The 20,649-nt window shown below is 47.0% G+C and overlaps 1 protein-coding gene and 1 non-coding gene across 4 annotated transcripts; one reads left to right on the top strand and one right to left on the bottom strand.

The window, feature by feature from the left end:
- Positions 1–1,471: 1,471 nt before the first annotated feature.
- LOC146197246 (uncharacterized) lies at positions 1,472–20,293 on the bottom strand. Of its 3 annotated transcripts, none has more exons than XM_084599042.1 (5): positions 20,155–20,293; positions 14,096–14,344; positions 12,435–12,578; positions 4,199–5,761; positions 1,472–2,791 (listed from the first exon to the last, which is right to left on the bottom strand). In XM_084599042.1, the coding sequence occupies exons 2-5, from the start codon at positions 14,280–14,282 to the stop codon at positions 2,655–2,657; spliced, it is 2,031 nt and encodes a 676-aa protein (XP_084455168.1). In that variant the 5' UTR covers positions 14,283–14,344; positions 20,155–20,293; the 3' UTR covers positions 1,472–2,654. The 3 variants fall into 3 exon arrangements, with proteins under 3 accessions (XP_084455168.1, XP_084455169.1, XP_084455171.1); XM_084599043.1 differs by having other exon boundaries at positions 14,096–14,308; positions 20,155–20,217; XM_084599045.1 differs by lacking the exon at positions 20,155–20,293 and having other exon boundaries at positions 14,100–14,230.
- TRNAR-UCG (transfer RNA arginine (anticodon UCG)) lies at positions 10,310–10,382 on the top strand. Its single transcript has one exon. It is a non-coding gene; the product is annotated as a tRNA-Arg (tRNA).
- Positions 20,294–20,649: the final 356 nt, after the last annotated feature.

The raw sequence follows: 20,649 nt of genomic DNA, 5'->3' as shown, positions 1-20,649 counted from the left end.
GTGTGTCGAGTGTAGCACAATGAATTTTTTTATCCGGTATGTCCTGGTATTCCCAAGAGGTATGGTAGAGCGTGGGGCTTGCACCGCACTGAGTATTTTGTAAGACTAATTTTGCTTAAAATGGGAAGAGTAGGAAATGTGTTATTCTGTATTCTCCTCCAGCCCATATAACCCGAGTAATATAGTGTGATTGTTTTATAGGCCGAATACCTCCGGAGCGAAGCACGAGACAGCTGACACGGATCTAAGCCCGAACAGAACAGCCAGCCGTGGCTTCGCGTGCCACCGCCAGCCGCCACCTTTGTTCTCTTCTTCCAGCGGCCGTGCGTTGAACATGCTCGGGCGCAGCCAGAGGAAGACGCTACAGAGCCCACCGTCTAGTCTGTAAGTCGGAAGCGAACTGAAGGTCGGCGGCGCAGGAGGGGCAACGGGGAGCCGGAAACCTCGAACGGAGGGTTGCCATGTCAGGCGGCAGTACAATTAAGTTACTCGCCCTTGGTCTCCAGGTAAGCCGGCTTAAGATGGTCCAAACTGACCATCTCTTGAAGGCCATTCTGCAGCAGGGTGGCAGCTTTCAGGGTGCGGCGAATGACATGGAAAGGTCCTTCGTAGGTTGGGGTTAGCGGTGACAGGACAATGACGTGGCGAACAGCCACTAGCATGCTTTTTGTGGCTTTTGGTCAGCCGGGCGATGCCACGAGATATACCTTGCTTGTTTATGACCACGCGCCATTGCCTCGATGTTGTTAGTAATTATCGGTCACTATTATCATGCCTTGCTTTGAACGTTACCGGTCGACTATAAATTGAGCGCCCGCAGCCTGTAGGAGCGGGCAGGATATTTATCGACGACCGCCAAGCGAGCTTTGTCAGCGCCAGCCGGCCCCAGTCAAGTTCATTCCAGTATTATTTTAATCGCCTCACCTATTGTCTACAATGGTGTCACTACTACATGACACTAGCAGGAGTATCCCGATACTGTTGAGAGGAGGTCGCACTGCTATGACACGCATGTAGTGTGTAGTGTCGTGTCGTGCGCGAAGCGCAAACGGGAGTCGGCGAGTGCCCATATTGCATGCGTCAGCTACCGGACAGAGCGTACAGGTCTCGATGCTACGAGGGCAGGCTTCTTCAGGCACAGAATGAATGCATATGACGCACACTGATGCGGGTATTTACTTTTTCTCACTGTAGTAAGAGCAGCCAAGGTGTGTTATAGTTTCGAATGCCTGTAAAACATTGCAGAGCACTCGGAAATCTTGCATGTGTCTTTATGCGTCCACGCAGTAGCCCTTCAAGCAATCACTATTCGTCCATTTCCATTTTCCACCTGCAGTGCCTGACTGTTGTCGCACTGAACCACCAGCAAACACTGGTATTCCATGCTCGCAGCTCTTATTCTGCAGCTCGTAGACAATTCCTGGTGCACGACCTCTGCGACTTTTCTTTCCTGTAACAGTCGCATGGGAAGACTCTTCAGGAGCATCAGCGGAAGCTGCCAGTCTTGCGATGAGCCTAGGGTAAGCGATGATATGCGGCTGTTTTACTCACATTTTGCTTGACGGGGAAGTATTCGCTGTAAAGTGTGCTGCTAAGACTTCTTTCCGGGCCAAATGCTTTCAGTGTAGCTCTAAAGTGCGTCCATACGTACGGGCCTATTTTATAGAGATACATATTCACCTTCGCGCGGTTTGAGGTTGAGGCTTAGTCACAAAAATGGTGAAAGAAACAAGTGGAGATTTCTTTTTTACTTCGAAACACTTTTCTATTTCTTCGGTTAAAAACTCAGCTGTCAGGATAGCAGAGATTACGGATAAATCACACGTGCTTGCAGGCCTTGTAATATTTGCTCTTCTAGAGACTCGGCGACGAGAATCTGCGTGATACAAACCCTCGTTTTCCGTCATCGTTCTGCTGCCGTCCGTATACCACCGTCGTGGCACATTTTCATTTTTTTTTTTTTTTTTAGTAATTTTAGAGTTCAGCCCTTGTGCGCCCATTCGCCAGTCCAGCTGCGTCGTCTTTGGCGCCGCTGCCGGTGTAGCCGAGCCTGCGAGGTTCATCCCAGAAGAAGAGAAAGAACAGCCACCGCGATCTCTACGTCGCTCGCCCGTGCCTCTTTTCCTTCCTCTGATAAATTTTATTTGGCTCAAGAGGAAATTAAAGTGCTTTGTAACATACATGCAAAAAAGTATCTTTTAAATGCTTTGCCTCAATATATCGCAAAAACGATTAAATAGCTGCTGTCAAATTTCGCATTAGGGAATTTTGTTTTCAGCGAATGTTTTTGAAGGGCTTATTGGCGTACTGAAAAAAACATCTTAAATGAAGAGAGTTCGATCCAAGTAAATATTGCACACGCTTTCTCCAAATAATGATGCTTGCCTTTGATTAGTAAAATTCTCAGAATTGTGAATGCATTAATGTCTGAGTGGAAATTTTGTAAGTAACACGCTGCATAGAGATCCCATAAACATATTCTCTCCGATGTGTAGCGGCAAAGCGTATTGCGGCCGTTGCGGCAGTGTTTCGCGCAATACCACTACGCACGCCACTAGCTAACACTACAATGAGGCACAGAGTGTAAATAAATAAGTCAGAACGGTGCAATAAAAATGTAATCAGGCGCAGACGTATCGAAGCCGAATAGACAATCACAGTTCTTGAGGACTTCGCACGAAAACCCGATTGAACCTGGTCTCGACGAGGAACATGCAGGCGATGGCCAGTGCCAAGATGCCGTGGAAGTTGAAGATGAATTCCTGTGTCCCGAACAGGCTCTTACAATGAACTGCAAAGAAAAGAAATGCCTTGTTGAAGCGCATACTTCCTGGTGATCTACTACTCATGAATGGTATAGAAAAAAGGCAGGGATTATATTCCTGGACGCTTAATCAATTCGTCATATTGTATCCATATTCTAAACTCAAGTACTATCCTCCCTACAGCCCTCCCCTCCCTCCCACCCTACACACACACATTCACATACACGCACCGAGAGCGAGAAGTCTATCGGATTAGGTGGTTAAAGCCGTATAGATTGGGGGGTAGAAGGAGGTAGGCCTACGGGAGCTACGAATATTAACTTTCGATCAGCGCCTATACAGCTTATAGTCAATCTCGTTGTATGTATGTGTCAATTCCTAACAATGGGAATTACTATCAGCAACGGCACTCGGAAGGTGATTGAAACGCAGGTTTCAAGTCCGCCAGCCAACCTCATTTTACAGCCGCAGCTTTAATGCGTGAACCCCGATGTGAGTTTTACAAGTTTGAGTTATATCAAGTCAACAGCTAATAGACAAGCAGTCGCTTTTATTTTCAGATACGCATTAAGTCTTAGCAATCGCCGCACACCTTTCCTCCGTGAAAATAAAGTAGTGCGCAATTAAGGCTTTTTTTGGTTACCTTAACACAATGCTAAGCATCAGACCAAATAACAAGCTCAAGAATTTAGATGCACCTGGCTGGTTTGATGTGCTCAAATTTTAAAATGTGATTTCGTTTCCTCTTCAGCGGAGTAATGCACACGCATCATGCCCTACCCATAGTTAGCAACTGCTTTTTTTTCTTCTTTTTTTCAAGTTGTGTCCTGCCATATATAAGTGCCGCTCCTGTTGAAATTAACGCGAAAGCACCACTTAAAAATATAAAACACCACCAAAGATGTGAAGCTTGCCTGACCTTGAGGGTAACCTTCCCAAAAAGAAATTTCGTCGGAGCAGATTCGAACCCAGAATTTATCGTGGGAAACGAACAAGGAATTTCATAGATATCACTGCAGTCAATCGATCCCACGCTCGTTTAAATGGTACTCTCTCGAGCAGTGCATTGGATATCATCTTATTCACAATATTTCACTTATGTGCATTGGATTCAAACACACCGCTATCTCATTGCATTTGGAAGGTCCGCTAAGAGGTCCAAAATTATCATAGCGCGTTAGGTCCCCAGTCACCGATTACGCCAACTTTTGCCTGAAGCTTGACCTCGATACCCTAGCCTCGAACCGGAAACGAAATGAAACGTGACATGATCTCGATTTCGCCAACTTTGCTAAAATTTTTCCGTCAATATTTCTTGCAATATTACATATTTCTAGTCCTGGAACAGCTGCGCAATCATCGCCTATATATTAGTGCCCCTCGACTTGTCTTCTGGTACCGAAATCACGCGTTTAAATGGACCGCATGCTTACCGATGAGTAACTGTCTGCAAAGCACGCTGAGCGCTGTGGCAAATGTGATCACTCCAAAGGCAAATCCGCAGTGCAGAACGCCCACAGTCTCAACGAGCATCACGGGAGTGAGCGTGCTGCTTTGTCCAAACACCCAGCCCTGCAAGAGGCTCTGCACCGCGAACGTGTTGACGCTGTTGTGCAGGGAGACGATGAGCATGGAAGCGCCGAGAATGAAGAAGTCGACGGCGAAAGCCCTGCGCACGCTTATGTGGCCTTCGTCCGTGAACCAGCCGGAGCACAGGCAGGCCACCAAGTTCCCTAAGCAGAACATGGGCAGCACTTTCTCGTCCACGGATGTCGGAATGCCTCTCGTTCGCAGCAGGTCCGCCAGCCTGGTAAGAAATATCATGACCGAATTGGTCATGACACAGCTGGCAACGCACAGCAGCAAGATGCGAGGGCTGCGAAGCCAACTAGCTGTCAGGCGGCGACGCTTGTTTTCCATCTGCCGTAGCAGGATGTCCTGGGCGAGGCGGGAGTAGCGTCGCTTCACGGGGACTCCGTCCAGGTTGTCCGCAATCTCTGTGCCTGCTACGTCTCCGTTCTCCAAAGAATTTTCGGTGTCTCGGCGAGGCAGGCCGCTCTGTTCGCCACTTTGCTCTGTCTGGTCAGGCCCGTCGCTGTCGCGGACACTGGCCGCATCTTCGCGCGAGCCATCCTGCCCGCGCTCCGAATCGAGACCCGAGCTGGTACTCGTATGCAGCCTGCTACTGTTGTCACTAATCAGAACTGCCGAAATGCTCTCATGACTGGCTTCTCGTTCTTCGGCACTACGCGGTGACTGGCCTTCATCTGAGCGGGAAGCTTCTCGCTCTTCGAGCTTCGAATAGACATTGTTGGGCTGGCAGTTTGCGCGCAAGCATTCGATTGAGGAACTGACCCATTGCTCCAATAGACTCCTACGCCGTTTCGAGACGAGTCCCTCGCAGTTCCAGCTTCTGCGTTGCGCCAGAACACTCAGATCTCCCGAAATTTGTGTTCTTTTGTCCCGGTTGCAGACTGAACCCTGAGGTGAAGGACTTCTGCACGCGCGGAACTCGCTTCCTGAATCGCTCTCACGTCGGTGCTCGATCACGGCCACACAGATCACGAGGTTGGTCTTGCCTTGCTTGAAGTCACTTCCGCTGGTCGCGAATACGGAGCATTGCGAGAAGGGCGCTATGGTTGACGAATCATCCTCCTCTGGAATAGGGGCGGCTTCCTCCATAATCACTTTATTCTCCAAGTCCGACCTCTTGCGAACAATCTGGGGCTGTTCGTGTCCAGGATCTTCGTTAATGTCGAAGGACAGGCGACTGAGGAAGAAAGCTAGTACTAAAGCGTTAAGGAGCAGGCCACACAGGATCAGCATTGCGCCTCGGACGCCGTACTCCTGGATCAATCTGTGGACCATTGGCGAGCCAAGGTACAGTGCGACGGCTTCCCCGCTCACACTGAAGCCGTTGCCGATGGATCGGTACTGTCTTAAGCTTGCATTCACGATCACGACCGACGCTGTTCTGGTGGCCCCGCATGATGCACCTGAAAGACAGACATTGCGCCGTTGATACACACAAACCCTTTGAAAAAAAAAGCATGGTTTTTGCTTGAAAGGCATGCACAATTAATACTGGAAGCCCTTCGGACAGTGTAAGAGTCTAAGGTCAAAATCAAGCCTGCGCTGAAAGGATATTCCATGCAGTTCGTCAGAAAGAGCACCAAGTTTTCTCCAAGGATACAGAGTGTACTATAAGGAACTCAGTTTCGGTTTCGTGCGGAAAAAATTGCTCTGGACTTCGTCGCTCTGCAGTCAGTTTAGTAAATGACTATTTCTTCGTTTAAAAATCTGGTATGGCAAATTTCTCTTGACCCCATTTCCGACATCGTGGCTATACTTTTATCAGGGCAACCATTATCCTTAATTTGGCCCTCGAAAATTTCGATGACCATTGACTCAGGCAACATTCATATTGGCGGTGCAACGGAGGTATAACGTCGCAATTTTCTCATTGATATTTTTGCTTTGTAACCAAATGATTTTCTCGTGCTTTGGGTAGTGCAAACTTGCGCGATGTATCATTTTGTTAACTTGGAGTTCTCTTAACCACGCGAATTTTGATGTATAATAATCTGATGGCTCATTGCCATGGCAGATCAAAAAGGGAGTTTAATGTCTTCAACGTCGTTTTAACACATTGAGAATCAAGGTGGGGTTGAAAGGATTGTGATACCTCACAAGAAACATAACAAAAAGTTACCAACACATATATTGATAACTTTTTGCTATGATTTCATTGAGGAAGTTAGCTGAAATATACCAGCACTGTAAGAATGCTGGTATGCTGGATCATGTAGTTCTATATGCCACTTACTGTTACCGCCAAAACCCTCACCAAGGCTTCGAAAAAAGTATAAATGATTCGTTGCAAATGTGTATATGCTTTCTCATGCGCACTGCGTAATGTTATGGCTTCCACAATGTTGCATGTAATGTGAGAAACAGACTAGAACACTAAAGCTAATGTAAATAAGCTAAACGCGACGGCACGTTCAGGTTCACCCACGCCGAAGGTCGTCGAGCAGCTGTCAAGCGAATGAAGCCGGCGCTGATCCCGTGCAACCAACGCCGGCAGAGAGCCAAGCAAGAGGAGCTGGCGTCGCCACGTAGTGCGGTTCGTATACAGTCGACTTCACGACCACAACCGCCTCCTTTGCGTGCACTGACATCGCACAGCCCACGGGCGCCTAGCTTTTAGCCTTCACTGAAAAGCGACCGCCGCGGCCAGGATTCGATCCCGCATCCTTGGGAACAGAAGATAGAGCGCCCTAACCACTGCACCACCACGGCGGGTCCCTAAAAAAATGTGTGTCATTGGGAACATTCCCTGCGAGATCGGGTGCTTTAAATGAGATGCCTGGGTATCACTGTGAGTGCTGAGGAAAACATCACAGATATAGTGGTTGGCGCAAAAAATAACCAGGGACTGTGTTGACCCCTCACCTACCCGAGATCCGCGCAGAAGCGAAAGTGCATTCGGCTCGGGGTCAGCCGTGGCTTGCCCTCAGTCAAGCAGAGGCCATCTTACAATTAAGCCCACAACCCCACCGGCAGCAGGACGCAACCTGGAGGACTACAAGGGTGCGTGGAGCCCCACATGAGTGACGCCACACACGCCCTTGCATTTCACCACCGCAGCCTGCCACCTACCGCGACCGCAGGCTGCGGCTTTCGCCGCGCGACTACGATTGCGGTGATGGCTACAGGATAAGTTGTACCATTTATATCGCAATGGTCTCTTGAAAAAAGCGCGTCCGCCGATGGTGCAGCGCAGGTAATTTAAGGTAAGACTCATGGGGTGCCCAAGTGGTGAGCGTGTAATTTTAATGCTGGAATTATAGGACCCATTGTCTAGAAAATCGGGCGTTGACTTTGTGAGCGAAAATTCACAGGCATGTCTGTGGCAGGTGCAAATTGGCAGGTGGCATAGCGGCACACTGACCTGCTCTCGAGTTGCGCGACGTGAGGAGTCAACATAACATGGCCGAGTCGACAGGCACGCTACCAACTCGGGCAGGGAGGGTGATGATTGCAGGCTTAGATGGTTATCCAGCCTTCCACACTCTTGAATCCCGAGTCAGACACAGTGTCCCTATGAGCCTCGAAGCAACATTTGTACGGCTTGGTTTGAATCGGGGCTCTTAAGGCAAAAGCCTTTTATGGCTCATGATTCGCCAGCGTGTCCGTTCGTGTGTCCACGAGGATGATGTCATTTGAAATATAAAAATCTTCTCTCCACCGGGAATCGAACCTCCATCCTTCGGATCCCCAGCCGAGCGCTTTAGCCAACTGCGCCACAGCAGAGATTTTTTTTTTATTTATTGCCGCTCAACAAAGTTCATACAAGCATAAAAATCACCAGGGATCGTGAAACGCACATCATAATTCTCCTCGTCGCCCCGTAAGTTACACACGGAAACACTGCCAGTAAAGAAGTTCTTGGAAGGGAAGAATTTATTCTTACCTTGGGGTTCGCATTGCTTAATTTGTAAACAGCCAGAAACTATAGATCACGTTTTCCTACATTGTTGGGAAGGGGTATACTTTTGGGATATTTTACAAAGGACTTTAAAAAAGGAATTTCCATTAGACTCGCATGGTATTGGGTACTTGCCAGTAGAGAATGAGGATGGGGTGCCTTTCGAACTTATTATGCGAATGGCCCTCCACTGTATTCGGCGCTCGAGAATGGCAGGATACCATTGCGATCCTGACGCACGGCCAGCACGGATCTATTTTCGGGAAGGCATGAATAGATATATTGAAATTCAGAAACTTGCTCCTGAAGCTCCCGAGTGGCTCGGAAGATTGCAGCCATTAGTGACCCTAAGAGAATTTTAGCATGACGACGCCACAACCCACCTGGATGATTGTTGTATTAATGAATGCTCATTGTGCCCTGTAAGTGGTTTTGTGTATTCTGCCGAAGTCAGGCAATAAAGAAAAAAAAAAAGCCGGGGTGGCGCAGTGGTAAGACGCCCGACTACTGTACGGAGTTCCCGGTTTCGAACCCGACCTCGGCGGCTGCGTTTCGATGGAGGCGAAACGAAGTGGCGTCCGTGTGCTGTGCGATGTCAGCGCACGTTAAAGATCCCCAGGTGGTCGAAATTTCTCCGTAGCCCTCCACTACGGCTCCCCCTTCTCTCTATCCACTTTCACTCCCACCTTCCTCCCTTCCCTTACGGCGCGGTTCAGGTGTCCACAGAGCAAGTGTGACAGATACCGGGACATATTCAGTTCCGGTTTGAACTGGGTCGACCCAGACCGAACTGATTCAAACGTATTCAGTAAAAAAAACTTCGAGTATTTTTATACCCCACTTTTTCAATACTGATTTTTTTTTTTTCTGTTCCAATAAAAGCTGAAAATTCATATAGTTATCCGTATATTGTTTTTGTCGTCACATATGTGACGGGCACCACTTGGTTGTACAAACCTAAGCAAAATGTTTATAATGATTGACCGACGACTAGAGTATGGTAGGGTGAAATAATTATTATTTTTATCGGCACATATCCAACTAAGGCTGTCACACGCCGAAAGAAGGTTAAAAGAAAATAATGGTTTTCTGCTGCGCTTTTCGGGTACACAAAATTTCACATGAATTTTATTTTAGAGCGAAACTTCTACTCCTACATGTACAACAATGTTTCGTCCGGCTCCCACTAAAGGACTTCGAAATGTGATCAAGTTCAAACTAAGCCCACACATGTGTGACTACATATCGCACAGCACGCGGACTTCTTTGGATTTCGCGTTTCTATGGAGGTAAAAGCAAAGGCGCCCGTGTGTTGCGGCGGATAGGCGCTGACAAAAGTCCCCTCCGCCACGTGATGGGGTTGTATTCACTATCGTAATTGCCCTAAAACTATATTAACTGTCTCGCTCCTGTGGCCGCGGCGCGATGAGACCACGGTCTCCTTGAGCATCATGGTTGCCTGCATAGGCGCGCTATATGCCTTCTTCTAGAAGCACTTTGAGGCTAGACGGGTTTATTAGGTCGCATAGCTTACAAGCATGACATGACATCACGGCTACTCGCAAATATTTAATTATGTGCTCAGTAAATGCCGCTAGCATTTGCATTTTCCAGCATAGAAAGACCGAAGGAACGGAACTATAGTGGTCTAGAATACTATTATTCTGGTTCATTATAAACAGAACATCAAGGGTTGTTGAAATCATCGGGCTTCAATGACAAGAGAGAATATACTCCAGATATAATTCAGAAAATGGTCTCTCGACACTAATTTGTGTAGAGGCACAGCAAGCGCTGCTGTAGCTAGTCAATACATTTCTTGGCGGCGCAACGTCTCCACTCCTAAAATTTTAACACACTCGAGTCTGCTTATTCTGGCCGGTTCCTGCGATAATTGTTCCGGTTGGGGTTCAGTTTCAAGATGGCGGAAAACATTCGGGTTTGGTTCGGTTCTGGGCGAAAATTCGGGTTCATTTTGGGTTTTTGGTTCGGTTACGATTCGTGTGCGAACTATCGCTGCAATGCCTTGAGATTGGATGAAGAGCTCCATCGTGTCCGCGTGGCCTAATGGATAAGGCGTCTGACTTCGGATCAGAAGATTGCAGGTTCGAGTCCTGTCGCGGACGGCTCGCCTTTCTTTTCTTTTCACAAACCACTCATTAGTGCGATGAGGCGAAAGCCTCTATTGCGCGGTGGCCCGCAGCCCTCCACTACGGCACCTCTTTCTCTCTTTTTTCGCTCCCACCTTCTTCCTTTTCCTTACGGCTCGGTTAATGTGTCCGCGGAGAATTAGGACAGATACTGCGCCTTTTCTTTCCTGCAAACCAATTTGAAACGTCGCTGATGCCTTATTTACTGCGCCTACTTCTGTATGCTGTATAGTGCGGCGTTCGAGGAAGTGCCAAATGAAAGGCGCCGCACGGACGCCCGGCAGAGTCAGCTTCCAGATGTGGCGTCATCATGACGTCAGTTCCGGTTATTAGAAGTGTCTGATGCGACGTCATCATGACGTCACCAGGCGATGAAGTCATACATGCGGTCATGACGTGCGTAGTCCTTCACATACATAGATTGATTGATTTGATTGATTGATTGATAGGAAGAAAAAGGCACGGCAACTGTCTCACTTGTTTTCTGTGGACACCTCAACCGCTCCGCAAGGAAAGGGAGGAAGGTGGGAGTGAAAGTCGAAAGAGAGAAAGAGGGGCCGTAGTGAAGGGCTACGGAGTAGTTTCGACCACCTGGGGATCTTTAACGTGCGCTGACATCGCACAGCACACGGACGCCTCTTCGTTTCTCCTCCATCGAAACGCAGCCGCCGAGGTCGGGTTTGAGCCCGGGTACTCCGGCACAGTAGTCGGGCGTCTTACCACCGCACCACTCCGGCGGGGCACATACATGGATGCCATACGACTGTATGCTAACGAAAATGTGAGAGATAATAGAGGCGCAATTAAGAGATTACTGATTAAGCCAGTAGAACCCACAAGAGAGCTGACAAACAGGAGCCGTTAACGATATCGCGTCATACCTTTAAAGGCGTCCCTCAATTGTTTGTAGTGTTCATCCAGAGCTCTTCATCATGCGGTTATCGTTTTTGTCTAAAATAAATTTAACTGCTGTAACCTTACTGCAGCAAACTAATTAAAACCGCAAATTTGACATGCGGCCTATAAACTTTTATCGAAAAGTCATGAAATGCCGCAATGCGATCAGAGGTAATCTTTTCACGTATTTTCCATTATTATATTTTGAAACAATCCCTACGAAAACAAAACATGTATATGCTTCACAGGCTGCTTTTTTTTATTCTGTAACTTCGCCTGTTAGTTTCGTAGTAAAAATTACGCAACGCATGTGTCCTTTTTTTTTTTCGAAGACGTCTGCAAAATATTGCCGTAGCAGCACCAGACGTACGGCCTTGGTCAAAAATATGCGTCTCACGCTTTTCGCTTCCGGACCATAAATTTTAATTCACTTCGCACGGCCAACGTTCTTAATTCCTTTAAAGGCGAGATTAACAATGGTTCTCAGGCCACGCGTAAAGTCTGCGCAAAAGTGAAGAGGTCACGCAAACGGCTATAACTTCCGTTTTTATAAACTATAAAAAGGTCTGCCTGACGTAATTTCTCGAGTGGAGGTCCGGAAACGGATCCATATCCCCCCATTACCAAAGAACGAAAGGGGATCTCTAGATCACATAATATGGGAATGTGCAAAGTCACGAGGCAGGGCTAAAAACATAACTAAAGACGTCTGGGAGACCCTTCTGCGAAGCTCAGACCCAAAAGCCCAAAGAGAAATTGTTCGACTGGCCGAAGATGCCGCCGGAGTCCAAGAACTACCGGCCTGCAACTAAGGCGACTGTCCCAGCTTCCGGGTCTAACCCCGAAGAGATAGTCACTCTGTTGGACTAATAAGAGTTCTCTCTCTCTCTCTCTCTCTCTCTCTCTCTCTCTCTCTCTCTCTCTCTCTCTCTCTCTCTCTCTCTCTCTCGAGTAAGCGGGCAAGCATATCAGGGGCGATACCTAACGGATACCTCGAAACAGAATACAACGTCAGAAAACGGTGTCATGCAGTTTTATGAACTCGCGTGCTCTGTTCGTGTGCTTAGGACGAACCTCTCTGCATAGCACATTTGGGCAAGGATTGTATGAAATCTCAAATGAGAGATTTACCGAAAGCAACTCCAGCTAGCAGCGTCCAGTACGTCAGGGTTCCAGCGAAGATGTAGCAGAAAGCAACGGACAAGCATGCCGCCAAGCAACCAGCCACAAGCAGCCTCCTTGGCCAGATCTTGCTCAGGAAACCAGCAAATGGAGCTGCGAATTTTATTTTCATATAGTAATTCATATAACGATGTTAAAGACGAGGGCATATTCTTTCCGAAATTTAGCCTTCGCTGCTATGGCTTTTGCACACTACGTTTGCGTCTCAATATGATGATGATGATGATGATGATGATGATGATGATGATGATGATGATGATGATGATGAGGAGGAGGAGGAGGAGGAGGAGGAGGAGGAGGAGGAGGAGGAGGAGGAGGAGGAGGAGGCATTTTAGTAACGCAACTCTGTGTTCTCGAAAAAAATGCGACTCTCCCGCACCAGATAGCACAACGGTCCGTGATTCTTAGTGCGCCCATGGTGGCTGAAGTGCAGCGCCTCCAACTTTCCCTCTAGGTAAGAGTTAGAAACTATATGGTATGAGGACTGCCTCCAGCTTAAAAGCTTCCATCATTTGAGCGTCAGTATTTAACAGGGAATGTAACCTGCGCGGCAACATGTCACACAACACAAGAAGCTGTCGGTATTGTGAGAAGCACCCAGCGGATAGCTAGTTTTTCAGGGGTATATGTCAGGGGTATACATTCATCGAGGCACTTCAAAAATTGATTGGCTTCAAAATGACGTGGTATACTTTGCCACACATTTTTTTTTTTCAAACTATCTGCAGTTTTTATTGATGCTCACCAAAACCGGAAAATTATTTTTGCAAGTTTTCCTTGCATGTGTTTTTATGAGCCATGCTGCCGACTTACATCCCCATACGTTTCACGATGTTTTAAATATTGTCCGCCTCTGTAATGAGGTTTCGGAGTTTTGTAATGTATTCTACGATGTCCATAGTTACTCTGCACCGAATTACGACATCATAGGCGCACTGTGAAATCTGAAAACTGCTTCGAAATGTTTTGGTTCCATGTGTATTCATATAGGTGCCAATATTTATTGTAATCCCTAGCCAGCCCAGCCTGGCGACAGCAACGCTACCGCATCTTGCTTTAGAGTTTAACGTCGCATAGCGAGTCCGGCTATTAGAGAAAGCATAGTGGAGGGCTCTGGAAATTTCGACCATCTGGGCTGCTTAAATGTACACTGATATCGCATAGTACACGAGTGACTTGCTTCTAGGCTCCACAGGGAATCGGCCACGGCCCAGTTCGAACTCACGCTCACAACAGTTGAGCGCCCGCCCTAACCACAAAGCCATCGCGACAGAGAGAGTTTAATTGGGACACGGGGCTCCCAAACTGCTTACCACAATTGCATAGTCAAGTGCCGCGAACAGCCGTAAAAGGGACTTTGGAACTACAGCGGCTCTAAAGGCTGCAAAGAAGAAAAAAAGTACGGAGACTGACACGTTTTACAAATGGCACGAGTGTATGCAGTCTACTTTTTCATTGTAAGCGAAGCGCCTTCGTATGTTGATCTGACACCCACTCTCACGCTTACAATTAAACTTCTATGTAATGCTGAGTAAGTGAGACCCTTGCATCCTTCGTATACAGTGAGTGGGCGACCAAAATCTTCGATGTGGACACTCTGGAACCGTTACCTACGAACGCGCTGGCGATGCTGGCGACGTACAAGGGCCACGTGGCGTCGCTGTTTGACACCTGGAGCGACTCGGCGAGCCCGTGAATGAGCGCAGGCTCGGCGTGAAGCAAGCAGCCCTCGCAGAACAGGATCACTGCCACGGCCGCACAGGCGAACCAGCCACAGCGGGACTTGGCCGCCGACATCGGTCACCCACACGGCAGCATACCACCTGCTTCAGTCCACAGTAGCCCCGTAGTCAGGTCCACTAGGAAGAGAAGGACCGGGTTGACTATATTTTAAGAAACAGATAGTCGGGACTTCTGCTTTGGCAGAGGGCATGCAATGTGGCGAAATGATAAGCAGTGGTCTTTCGGGATAACAGAGTGTGCTTCAAGAAAGGAAGACATAGGCGGCCGGGCGAAACACAGATGGAAAAAACATAGTGGGAAATTTGTAAGGATAAACTGGCGTTCCTGGAGGTTGAGTTAGTGGAGCAAACCATGACAACAAGAATACTTAAGTATTACAGGGCTAAGCTTTTCTTCCGCGGTGAACGTGCTTCAACTTTCAAAATGCGGCACGTGCCACACCTCCTTTATTAAGGCCGTATGATCTCACTAACAACGCCACAAATTCTTGTCCTGGAGGCTCCCCAGTTCCGTTCAGCACGGAAACCCGCAATGAACTCGCATCAGTTTCACTAACACTTTCTGCTTTTAGAATAGACAGGCACGACTCGAGGGTAGGGGAGGCTATTGATATTGAGAGAACGAAAGCAAGATACCAAGGCCAGTGACCTCGCACCTATTTTTTTGCTCCCTGTTTGTTTCTTGGGAAAAGCAACTTCCAGAAATCCCTCTGCCGTCATCAAAAATAAAAGCTGTTTTGGCTGCATAACTGTGCTTCAGCCATGTTTAGACATGAACGAAGCTTCTGTTCTTGTTCAGGTGAATGTAACCGACAAGTCGCCGCTCCAGAAATTTGAAGAGCAAGAGGCTCACATTCCTCAAGGGTTAATTGTTGTTTACGTGGATGCAAGCATACCAGGTTGCGAAGCAAGTACAGCATGTCTACTGTCCGTGCAGGCCTGGTCTTAAGCAGACCTCTACGTTTCAACTTCAGGAGCCAAATACATCATTTTGTGTTGAGCTAATTGCAGTTCAAAAGGCCCTCTGCTACGTAGCCGCCACAACTATGCCCCCTGCGGCCCACGTTCTCATCCGTACTGACACCCTTCAAGCAGTATACGGTTGCTCAGACGTGTCAGCCTCTGCCCAGTAATATGTCGGGACGTCCACCAGCTCGCGGCACGCATCGGATCCCACGGGACTTACTCCCTTCTCAAGAATATGCAGATTTAGCGGCCCGGTAAGTGACCTCATGATTTGGACAATAGTATACTCTCCTTTTGTCGAGAAAGGAACACATTCGGCGCTGTATGTGTGCACTTATCCCTCTGTGCATGGTCTCACATATGCAGAGGAGGTTTCACTTCGGTGGATTCGGGTCGGGGTTGCCCTCACTCCTGCCGTCACTCGGACGTGGCCATGATTCCGTCATTTATATCCCCGTCCAGGGTGCCTAATATGAACATCCGAAAATATTAAAGCCGACAATTATCACTTGCTCTGGGACTGCAACAGCACTGAAACCTACAAGAATCCGACACATGGCGGCAGCAGGTCTTTCAGCGAGAAATCCTGCTTGATTGTCTGGACGCAGAGACCATATCGTCATTCACTCCTAATCAGGAATCAATTTTTTATTATTTTAATCATTTCTTCATACTTCATCACATACGCCTCTCACGTCCTAAGGCAATAAATGTCAATTAAATAACGAGTATCGGGGCAGTATGGTGCCTAATACTGTACCAAAGAGCCCTGACATCGACAGCAATGAAAAAGGAAAAAAAAAAAGCTTTTCATAGCATTCATTGCCCGTTTTTCCGGCGCTTTTTTTCGTCAAAATTAACGTCATTTGTCAGAGAGGAACTGACTATAATGCAGGCATCGGTTAAAATCGTTTTGATGAATCGAAAAGATTAAGAAAGTCTTCATCATATTTATGCAAATTCTTTAGAAGAAGATTAACGTCCAACAACAAAAAAAATGAGCATTAAAACATGGGCGTACTTGACACGACGATAGGATTCAAAAATTGGCTGAACTACTGTACATCATATAGATTAAACATTTGGTGAAAGCCGAAGTACGACTATTTCGCTCTATTTTCTTTCCCTTTTTCTCTTTACCTTTCTTGTCTTCATTGCATTTCTCTTTTCAGAACAACAATCCCTTCGTTTGTTTTCTTTCAATCTTGGCTTGGTTTCTGGTTAGGTATGCCATGGCTTGTCGCCGATCCGCTTGGGCACCGAATAAAGTCAAGTCATGACAACGACACGTACAAGAAACGTCTCATAGTAAGCCGTGTTCTTGTGTAGCCTGTAATTTTGTTTGCTTCTCAATTTTTTCTCAACTACGGCCACCGTCCATCTTCTTGTCGTTCTTCTCTCTCTCTCTATCTATCTATCTCTTTCTCTCTCTTGCATTGGCTTGCCTTTACCTGGCGCCTCAATGGTTCGGTGGAAGAGCAAGGTAGGCTGCAGCCCAAATGAAATCCAACGAAAGTCAAGCCAAGCCGACAATAGGGACGTTTTTGAATTGTTATTGATTTATTTATGACCCTAAGTTTGCCACACGGCATAAAAGGTGCCACTAAAGTGTAACGTTATGAAGCACTACAAAAATTGGATTGAACTGGAAAACTTTTTTGTCAGCACTGAGCCCTCTGCGGTTGCTATTTTAAATGGCTTCGAGTCCGTGGCCCTAGGCGACCTTGTGAGCCCACTCAGTGGCGTGGACTTGCATCAATGGGTCTGTGCTGGCCAGTATAGCATCCCATCGCTATAGAGAAGGGACTAATCCACCGGTGGCGTCGACTACCTAGGAGGTCTCCCCTGATGAGGCTGGGACAGGTAGGTCAACGCCGCTTGCGGCAGGGCCTTGCCTGTTCGAATTTTTATCTGCTGTAAGCCGTCATTGCACCCGCCACCGTTTCGGTGGTGGACGACTGCTGTTGTTGCGGCGCGCGTCTTTCTCTCCCTCTTCCTTTCCTTTCTTCTCTACTTTCTCTTCTTTCCGCACGAGGCAGCGGAGGTGGCTCAGCTACAGAGCCAGTAGCAGGCCGGTGCATTTTCTTTTCCATCTTCCTACAGCCACAACAACAACAACGTCGACTACAACGGGCTTCAGTTTCAGAACGATATCGGGGCCATGAAATATAGAAGGTTCATGTAAGGTCTGAGACAAGATGTGAAAAAGAAAACACAATATAACGAGGCAAATATTGTTCTAGAATAAAAAATTTATTCCCTTTTGTGAAAGAGGAGTTAGAGGCTAAAAGGTGGACGAAAACGTACCAACCCCCTTACCTTTGGGTTATGGTGCAACATTGTAAGTAGTGCAATGCCAGGTGAGAAAATAGTCACAGTGCATGTTCAGTTTATATATTCAAAATGCGAATATAGACATTCACGTATTTTACATTACATAAATACACCTATACATAATGAACTCAATAAAAATATGCAAAGATTCAATAAACATGCAGCTCGTCTGAGCAGCACCCATTTGGACTCGCGTGTAACCTGGCTTCGAAAGCTTACAAAGAACTGGGGTTCACGCAAGTTAATATATTATTTAAACAACTTTGACAAGGTATAACATCACAATATGGTGTAACAGTGCACACTTTCCGTTTTGTGGCGTGTAAGCCGAACGTCAGAATTTTCGAACAACTGTGCAAGAGACAGTGCTAACTTACCCAGTTCTTAAATCTGACTTGTACCACTTTAACGTTCAGAACACAACTTCTAGGTGAAAAGATAATATGGCACATATTGACTACACAGCGAGTTACTATCTTTGGAAGCACGCGCCAAGCTATCGCGAAATTTAAATCCCTGTTTTAATCCTGCAGCTGCGCCGCATTAGAAATTGGATTAATTAAGTTACAAAAACTTTCATTTTGACACGGAGGCAGCATTTTTATAGTGAAATAACAAGGACACCAACATCACTTTGGACTGAATTAGACAATCAATATGTCCATTCCACGTAACCTGTAAACCCTGTAAATTTCGCTGTAGTTTCTGTAGCTATTTAGCGCGCATTTGTCGATTTCTCAGGCTACCGTAGTGCCCTAAAAACGTGTCAACAATCATATTACAAACTTTTGTGATAAGAAGGCAATATATAATCAACCCCTTCCCCTAAGATGAGACTAGCAACATTGTGTCCGGCATCCGTTTCGATCCGTTTAGCAGCACCCATTTGTCAAAACAATCGAATATCACATTAGTAAACCATAGGCATCATGCAACAAGCAAAACAATTAAGTACGTTTGATCTCCCGCCTGGTTTTTCTGCAATCTTTGTTCCTATCTGCTGTTCCCTGCACATAGCACGCCCTGAGCAACGCAGAAATCGAAGGAATCAACACACACCACGGGCTTCTCTCGCCGTTAATTGTGGCGAGATGTATGCCCCTAATGAACTCCAGTGTCAGAACCATCGCTCTCGTCGACTGCTGTCCGACGTAGCAGATCTTTTAGATCATACTAGTTGAGAAACTCCTTTTCAAAAAGTGACTAGCTTCTGGGTATGTTTTTCGGGTACTTATGAAGGGTTGTGCCATCTAGAAGCGGCCAATAAAACATGTCGACTACCGCCGCCCTTGTCTTCTGAGAATCGGTTTGTTAATATTTTCTTTTCCCTCTTGACCATCTCTACGACTGCTACGCTTAAGAATTTCTACTAATGCACCTCTTGAGCTGATTTTATTTGTCACATGGTTGCGAATTTATCAACAGTCTGAAAATGTACAACTTAGACACAGTTTACTTTAATGACCGCGGGCGCCGTTACTATCCGTATACACCTGAATTTTGACCAATCATAACCATCGTTTTTTTTTATACGTGGATCCTATGGGAAGTTTCGTAACTGCTAATATTAAAGAGCTCTGAGACACGCAGCACTGCTTAGACCGTGTGGTTTTAAGGAAACACGTAACAGCTATAACGCAAGCATATATCTGCAAGATACGCCTCCTCGTTGCAATACGTGAATAACGATTATGATGAAACCTTTAGCATGCGCTTTGCATTGAGTAGGCACCTGAAATAATGATGCATAATAATGCGTGCAATAGCGTCCACGATTCATACGCTCCTTTTCAGCGCTGGCAAACTTACGTTGGTGCTCATCAGCGAGGTCCACTCAGCATTTAGAATGAGATTTTTATATTTTATCAACCATGCTAACCCAGCATATTTAGGGGGGAAAAAGAAATCATACGCATTTGGCGAGGTACAATGAAACATGTAACAGTTCACTCACTGCAAACTCGATCCGTTTCAGAAATTTACGGCTTTCCGCGTTAAAAAGATGTTCCCACTGGAAACCTGTGGCGCGAGCGAGAAGCTAGTCTTACACCGTGTCAACGAAAGAGTTCAGCTGTCGCTGAGAAATGCTCGGATAAAATCCAAGCTTCCTGATGAAATCGTGATGCACATATATGGCCGCGCAATGTGGCGCAGAAGGTTTCGAAGCAAGCTGCAGCATAACCCGATCAAACAAGATCTCGCTTTCTTATGCAAAATACGTCTACACCAAAGCCCGTGCAGAACCATGAGAATGGATAACGGCTTGCGTTAAAGGGTGTTCTGTAAAACATCAAAGTAATGAGCTCAGATTAAGTCTTTATCAGCACTATATCGGGCAGGTGAAAACATCTGAGACCAGAGCACAGGATACGATTACGTCCTATGAAGATACAGCCGCTTGAGTACATTGTGTTATAAAATGCGAACATGCCCAGAGATCCGATTCCTGGAAGCTCGTGTACACAATGCTTTGCAATGTGCTCAGGGGTGCTTAGACATGAGCAAGAACTCCTTGTTCAAGCAACGCTACCACTGCAAATAAGTTGGTTTAAATCGAACAAACTGTGCACAAGCCATTAAAGAGAGATCGCATTACATCACAAGAAGCCGATGCGTCGGTTACCCACCGTCAAGTCACGCAAGTCGCCGCTGGTCCCACGCCGCTCACGTAACCGAACGAAGGACAGCCACGCAAACGAAGACAAAAAATGCCGCCTATTGCTCGCCTCCGTAGGCTCGTAAAACGTCCCTGCGTCACACTATCTGAGATAAACACGGAACCGAAGTCGTAAACGGGCGTCGCTCGAGTCGGCAGCCCGACAAAGATTCATTACGCGCACCCTCGAGAAATTTCCACAGCCCGCCGCGCTGCCTGTCACTAGCCGTAGAAATTGTAAATTGGGCGAGTTCGTTTCGTGCCACTGGCGTTGTGCCCTGCTTGATTGCCTTCCAGTCGAAACGCTGCGATTTGTGGAATACCCACTCCTCCGATCCACCTCACTGCATTGCGCGGTGTGTCCGGAAATATAGCGCTGTGAACAGCAGAACCATGCGCTCAGATGTTTCCTAACAGTGTGGTTCACCCACCAGCTGACAACAGCTCGCCTTGCAACCCGAGTTTA

The sequence above is a fragment of the Amblyomma maculatum genome, chromosome 3 (assembly GCF_055883805.1).
Source record: "Amblyomma maculatum isolate TAMU_Amacu chromosome 3, ASM5588380v1, whole genome shotgun sequence".
Lineage (NCBI taxonomy): Eukaryota > Metazoa > Arthropoda > Arachnida > Ixodida > Ixodidae > Amblyomma > Amblyomma maculatum.
This window is presented reverse-complemented; position numbering and strand designations above follow the sequence as displayed.